The 7,480-nt window shown below is 46.9% G+C and overlaps 1 protein-coding gene across 1 annotated transcript; it reads right to left on the minus strand.

Moving 5' to 3' along the window:
* Positions 1–2,308: 2,308 nt before the first annotated feature.
* Positions 2,309–3,412, minus strand: LOC123124667 (heavy metal-associated isoprenylated plant protein 32). Its single transcript, XM_044545245.1, has 3 exons — positions 3,259–3,412; positions 3,092–3,170; positions 2,309–2,989 (listed from the first exon to the last, which is right to left on the minus strand). The coding sequence occupies exons 1-3, from the start codon at positions 3,265–3,267 to the stop codon at positions 2,571–2,573; spliced, it is 507 nt and encodes a 168-aa protein (XP_044401180.1). The 5' UTR covers positions 3,268–3,412; the 3' UTR covers positions 2,309–2,570.
* Between the last annotated feature and the right edge of the window lie 4,068 nt (positions 3,413–7,480).

Genomic DNA, 7,480 nt, shown 5'->3' on the forward strand with positions numbered 1-7,480 from the left:
TCAAATGACAACTCATCTCAATGGCTAGGAAACATAACCATCTTTGATCAACGAGCTAGTCAAGTAGAGGCATACTAGTGACACTCAGTTTGTCTATGTATTCACACAAGTATTATGTTTCCGGTTAATACAATTCTAGCATGAATAATAAACATTTATCATGATATAAGGAAATAAATAATAACTTTATTATTGCCTCTAGGGCATATTTCCTTCACTTCTATCATGTTTCTCTTCGAGAACAACTTTGTTGACCCTCAGTATTTCGAAGACTAGTTTTTCTCCAGTATTTTTGAGTTCGTTCTATCTTTCACAGAGAAGAGCTGTCTTTTCTGTTTTGTGCCTCTAAGTTCTTTTATTCTAGGTGCTATCAAGTGCTTAGAATTTTGAGAGGCTTACTGGACAGCTTGGTAGGAATCACGCACTTCCTCCTGCCAAATTAATTTTTTCCTGATTAACTATCAGGATTATGCCCTCTCTCTATGTGCGCCGTGCGCGCGCACACGCACCCCCATACCCCTTTGTAGTAACAGAGGTTGTTGAGTAGTTTTGGGAGTTCTTTGAGAGCAGTTTCCTTGTGAGTTTGAAGGCCAAGATTATCCCTTTCTCGACCTCCTTCATTTGTGTTAAAATCCCTTTGCTTCAAGCCTACCATTCTCTCTCTCTCTCTCTCTCTCTCTCTCTCTCTCTCTCTCTCTCTCTCTCTCTCTCTCTGAAGATAGTACATTGGAGATGTTTTGAGCAGTTCATTCAACCGAATTTGCTTGTTACTTTTGAAGGGTGCGTGTGTCCTCTAGATGGTTAAAATTCACCTGAGATACTTCAAGTTTTGGTGAAGGATTCAAGACGTTTGTACAAGGGTCGATGATTGCCTTCTTTGTGGAAGATCAACTCCAAGTTAAGTCTTGACCTTTTATGGTACCAAGTCATGATGGTACCAAGTCAAGATGTAATAGGTGGCCATGCACTTAGTGGGCTCTTTGTGGGCAACATTGTCGTGATGGTCCGAACCTCCATCAACGAGGAGTAGGATAGCGCCAATTATTTGAACCTAGGTAAAACATATAGTTTTTTCTTCTTGGAAAGAGCCCCCTATAGTATAAATAGGAACCCAAAGCCACACTCCTGAGCAGTTGAATATAGGTGGTGGGATTGTACATCAATTCTCCGGACAAAACAAGCAATGCTCACTTGCTATGCAATGCTAACTTGCAGTCTTTTGTGCCCAGGTTTGCTTTTCGATATCCCACAATGCTATGGGAACATTTATCTTTTTTGGAAACATTATATCCCTCCTCTCCCATAGAACTTGGAACAAAAATTAAGAGGCTTCCCACATGAAACTCCAAAGTTGTAAACTGAAACTTTACTGAGTCCCAACATACGCCCAAATTTTTAATTAACACATAGACATAATTCAACTTTTTTTTTCGAACTTTGAATGGCGTTGAGAGAACTTTTGACATAATTCTGAAGCCTCCAACTGAAGTTAAGATTAGCTTCTCGACAAGGCATTTTGACCTTTTAAACTAAATTTTAGATACTTTCTTGTAAAAAACTTGAAATCAAGAAACTTTTCTCTGCATATAGGGGAACTTTATAGCTTCGCACTACATTTTTGTCCAACTGGAAATGGAAAGAAAAAAACTTGTATTTTGCATGATTTTAGTCTATTAGATTAGTGCAGCAATTTTCTAGTGGTTTTGATGGTGGGAAAAGGGAGACTTTAGAGCATCTCCAACAACAACCCTATTTTTGGGCACGAAAACATGGTGGAGTAAAACATTTGGGGCACATAAACGCTTTTTTTTGGCACGAGCAAGTGCCGTGTACAACAACAGCCTTACAATAGGGCACAAAAACGATTATTTTTGGGCACGAAATAGGGTAAACTGCTCCAACAGCTGCCCTAAAATAGGGCAGTAGCGGCGGCGAGGGTATCGGGTCGGTGGCGGGGTCGAAGGAGCCAGCCATGATGCGTGGCGATCGGCCTGCGGGCGGATCCGAGGGTTTTCGACTGCATACAAGCGTCCCGAAGCAGCCTCACTTCTTTGGACATCCACCGAAGTGCCAAAAGTTTGCCGCACGAGGAGCCTCTATTTAGGGCTGCCCAAATATATTTTTTTCTTACAAAGTTTTTTAGATTGGAGAGTTGTTGGAGGCCTTTTTTTGACTTTTCGTGCTCTAAAAACGACCGACGCCTAAAAATAGGGCTGCTGTTGGAGATGCTTTTAGGCAGTTATAAGCCTGTCATGTTTTGATGCATCTCGCGCCGTATTCGGAGTAATTTTGCATCTTGTGCTTCTAATTTTGCAAACACCTGAGTTTCCTTTTATTCATTCCTCCTGTACAATATGTTACCACGCTCCAAACCACCATTGCTGATCCAACCAACCTGTACTGTACATACGGTGCTTCTCAGTGCCCAGGCAGCCAACATCGCTCTGCTCTCTCAGCCAACTTCTGGGTCAGGCCATCAATCATGGCCTGAACACAGCTCGCAACTCTCCTGATCTCTCGCCAGCCCATCATCTCTCCTTAACTAACAACTACGGAGTAGTACTATGCTACTACATAATGCTGCAGCCGGTATCCTGTTCTTGGTGCTGATAAGCAGGAGGAGCATGGTAGGAGGAGTAAACCGGGTAGGACGGCATGGCGTTGTACTGCTGATAGGCGGGGTACGTGATCGGCGCAACCGCGTTCTGAGAGTAGCCGCCCCCGCCGCCACCTTTGGAACCGCCATCCTCCTTGCCGCCAAAGCTCCCGCCGCCGTCGCCGCCGTATCCATAGCCGTCCTTCTTCTTCTCGCCGGCGCCGTACCCATAGGCGGCGCCGTAGCCATCCTTCTTCTTGTCGTCGCCGGACGACACGCTGAGGAGCTCTGCGTAGCCTAGGCTGCGCCGGAGCACCGTCGTCAGCGTGATCGGGTCGACACTGTCCCCGACGATGATGATCTTTTCCCCCTCCATCGCCGCGGATGTCACGCCTGCAGAATTGAAATTGAGCACCTCCTCGTAAGCACAAGAAGAAGATTGGAACGACGGATTATGGATTAACCGATTAACTGTTATCTGTGGCTTGTTCATACCTGACATGCCAACGGCAGCCTTGAAGGCCTTCCTCCTCTTCCTCTCGTCATCCAGAGCCAACTTGAGAACAATCTTTTGCTGCAACAAATACAAAAAATTCAGAACGACGCACAAAATTGAGCAAACTGAACACTTTGTCCCGAAACAAGACAAGCAGGTAACATACCTTAACCATCCTGCGACTTGCACCAAATCCCACACAACCTCTAGTCGATTTGTCCTTTTAGCTAGATTTGCAGCAGACTAAGCAGACTAGCTACTCTTGAAGAGTGGTTTTGCTTTCGTGCAATGTGACAGATGCAACAGACGAGCCCCCTCTTATGAGCAAGAAGACGTTCTGGCCATTTATAGGCTGGCAGAGAGAAGAGGAACGAGCGAAGCAGCAACGAAGGGTCTGGAGAGAGAAATGTGGCCAAATGGGACAAACAACTAATCAGCCAATCAAACAGTGCATTCTCTATACTGAATTATTGACGCGCCTGGCTCTGTGCCAAACGCTCGAGCTGGCTGCTGCTCCTCCCTGAAGCTCAATATCGTATTAGTGGTTGACGCTCTCTGCTCGGTGCTAATGCGGCAGAAGTTTCCACGCATTTGCTCTTGCTCCAAATTATCACACAGCGCGCGCGCGCGCTCTCTCTCTCTCTCTTCAGAAAGACAGACACAAAGGTAACTTGCTAATCTCCTGTGCTGGCACATTTTCGTGCTGTTGACAGTTAACCTCGTCGAAAGAGGTGTTGAAATATATCGTCTGCCCGTTTTTATAAGTTTCGATTTTTGAATGGGTTGGCTGAAGCATGAATTTAATACAGTTTTGCTAAAGCACATCTAGATGTGTCCTAAGTATTGCACATCTAAGTCTCATATCCTTGATTTTACACAGAGATTTGTGCAAACATTTTCTTTCCTCTCTTTTTTTCCTTTCTAGTTTGATTGAGCCACTTAAATATGCAATAACTAGGGCACATTTAGATGTGCCATAGACATAGTATCATAGTCAAGAGGCCTCAAGTTTAAAGACCTTGTCAACGCAGTATTAGAAAAATACGACTTTAAATCTATCCGACGTCTAAGTCTAAATAAGCCTAGATGTGAGAGAGATTGTCAAAATGTATTGTCTGCATGTCTTCATCAATTCCGAATTTTGAAGTAACTGGTTGGAGCAAAAAAAAAATGGAAAAGGAGGCTCACCCCTGGCCTCTACATTTGCGGTCATATTATTAAATAGTATGAATAAAAACAACTGGTTGGAGCATGAATCCAGTATAGTGTTCGAGTCAAGAGATCTTATGTTTAAGATCCTATCAACTGAGACTTCAAATTTAGTCAGAGATCATGAAGGATAGAGACAGAATTAGTTTAAACCAATAACGACTTGGCTTGTGTTCTAAGCCTATCACACGTTGTACTTCTATATATATCAGAACAATACAATAGATAATTTTCTATATTTTTTAGAACGATTAGTCAAACGACACCGATCATAGGTTCCTTCACCCTTTGGTGGAGCGCCGCCCCTACGAGATTAATCTTCTCACCTCGGTGGCGCAACACCTGATCGATCAAAAATTAGATCCGTTCCAGTAGATCAAACAATATTAGATTGATATTTTTAATTAGCCAAATCTTCTATTCGAAAATAGCTACAACACACTACCTATTTCTCTAAACATGCAACTATGCCACATAAGTAAGTCATGCACGCAACTCATAAATTACATTATTTTTGCATTATTCTATGCATGCAACACACCACATCATCAATTCATGCATGTTAGTCATACTTTGTTCTGTTTTTTGGCTGGGTGGTCATAATTTATTCTTAGCATTAGATTTTGCATTGACAATATATGTGTCGATCAGTTGCATCATAACTATGTAATTCACCTTCGCATTTGGTTAGAATTGGCATTGTTTTAATTCCAAATCATTTTTTCCTTCTTTATATCATTAGAATTTTATTTCTTTTTAAGCCTACATTTGTTACCCATTAATTTTAGATGTTTTTGTAGCAAGTTTTATGCATTCTTTTAGCAAGGTTCCCGCATCGCGTCGTGGCAGCATCTAGTAAATCCAAGGATCGGACCCAATTCGATGAGGATACAGTGATACACCGACTTCTAAACGCATGGGAGTGGCTCGGTACGGCGGTCGGCGGAAGCGAGCGTCCGGACCAGAGGGACGCAGGCGGCGCACACGATGACGCGGCGATGGGCGTGCTTCGTACGCGCGTCCCCGAGCAGCGCGCACGCGAGGACGAGCCTGCGCCTCCATCCGCGCGCCTGAGCGCCATCAATCCAATCTACATCGACGACGCGCCTGCATCATCTCATCTCCAGCTTCATCGCCTACTGCATCCATCGTCCACGTGCAGACAAGATGCCATGCAACGCATGCATCATCAGGGGAAGGCACTGGAAGGTTCGCGTATACTTATACAACGTATACGACAGGCAACAAGACACGGGAAGGGAAGGCACCAAGGCACTAGAAGCTACGGCAGTTCATATCAGGCCATCCACACACAGGACAAAGCGAAGGGCATGCATCCATTGGATTTGCCTTCGTACATGGATCGGACAGCAAACATTGTATATGAGGTAGTTTCGATATGTGAGCCAATCTCCGGACTCGCACGGCTACGGTACGGAACAAGCCAGCTTCGATGTACGTCACCAGCCGACTTTGATCCATCTGCGTATAACTTATCCTCGACTACACGTGCGCCAATCCTAGCCGTCGACGAGCCAGCGGCAAGCTACTCCGAGCAAACCCTAGCAGACTCTACCGAGCGGCTGCGATGCACGACGCCGTAAATTTTCTCATTTTGCTCCGCATGTAGTCGCTTGTTGAAATATCTAAAAAGACCTATATTTAGGAACGAAGGGAGTACAACCGACGCAGCGAGCCTGTATCAGGCCACCGATCCTCCTGAGCCGAGCTGCATCATCCACCCCAACCTGTATGGCTACATCGCGCCCACCAAAACATAATACGTGATAATCATCATCGACATCTTCGTCAACACAGTGTTTATGATGGCAGTCGTGGACGATAGCAACGACCCTACACGGCCACATGGTCCTGATAAATTGGTTTTCTTCGGTCCTGGCAAATGCGGTGGACTCTTCACCGAAGACACCTTATGACATCCGCAAAATGCATCGTCCACGACTGTCATCTACAACATAGCGTAAATTTTTTTTGCCTTCATCATCCACGATGATTACACCATTAATCAGGACTACCTCAACCACGTCTACTACATGATTGGCTACATCGACATTGACATCCCAGGCTACGTCTACAGCTACACATCGGCAACAACTCCAGTCAACAGTGTTCGCGTCCGGGATGGCGGCCCCGGTCAAGGTGGGTGGCGCTTTCCCTGACGGAGGGTGGCTGCGGGTGTGTGGCCGGTCTTCGTCGGCTTGCGTAGGCGGCGAGGACCCGGTGGTGGGAGCTCATGGCGGCCGTGATTTCCGTCGGGCAGCCGCCAGATCTGGATCGACCAGCGCCAGCTTCATCTCCTTCACCTTATCCCGCTCGATCTGGGCTTCGGTGTGGCCTTGGTCGTCGGATCCAGGTGGTGGGCGGTGATTGGATGGTGGGGCTCTTGGGATCGGGGAAAACCCTTGGCCGGCGACAGCGGCCACAACTACGACGACGCCGCGGCGCCGATCCACTCCTTGGAGTCTTCATTGAGATCTCGTCTGGAATGGCGGCGGCCCATGCACGAGAGATGGAGGTCTTCGATCAGATCTGGGTGAAAACCTGCTATTGGCTATTGCCAAGGCCGGCGATGGCAGTGTTGTCTGCGTCGTTCCCTTCCTGAAGGCATCGCCCTGGAGAAATTCAAGGCCACTCTCTGCTACCTCCGGAGGAAACCCTAGATCAGTAGATCGGATGACGGCGACTCGCTGGTGTCGTTTCCCCCTTGGGGGCATCATTCTTGGAGGTGCACACGGGCTCGAGGGACTGGAGGACGGCATCTTTGGTGGAGCGGTGCTTCATCTTCCACATTGATGGTGGCGGTTCTCGGCGGCGTGGCGCTGTGGAGACTCGGCATCTGATGCATAGAGATGGACTCACGCAGGAGGAGGAAACTGTCTGGCGTCAGGGTGGCGTTGATGGCAGAGAGGCCTGACAGGGTTGGTGCATCTGTTCTGCTCTGAGGATGGACCAAGGGAAGATGGAGGAGACGGCCCTTGCACCATGCGGTGCTCACTGGGAGTGTGCTAGACCGGTGTGGGACCCAATCTAGATAGTGGCTTGGATGGAACACCCGGCTTTAGATGTTAGGTTCTGGCGCGATGTCGGTTTGGTATTAGGCCCGGACATTCGGCACCCCTTCATCAAGGGGATAGGAGTAGCAACGGTGTTGCCAAGAT

Source organism: Triticum aestivum, chromosome 5D (genome assembly GCF_018294505.1).
Source record: "Triticum aestivum cultivar Chinese Spring chromosome 5D, IWGSC CS RefSeq v2.1, whole genome shotgun sequence".
NCBI lineage: Eukaryota > Viridiplantae > Streptophyta > Magnoliopsida > Poales > Poaceae > Triticum > Triticum aestivum.

Excerpts from the sequence above, each read along its gene's own strand:
- LOC123124667 (XM_044545245.1), bottom strand. Across the intron at positions 2,990-3,091 it reads GGCTGCCGTTGGCATGTCAG|GCGTGACATCCGCGGCGATG; the intron begins GTATGAACAAGC and ends TCAATTCTGCAG.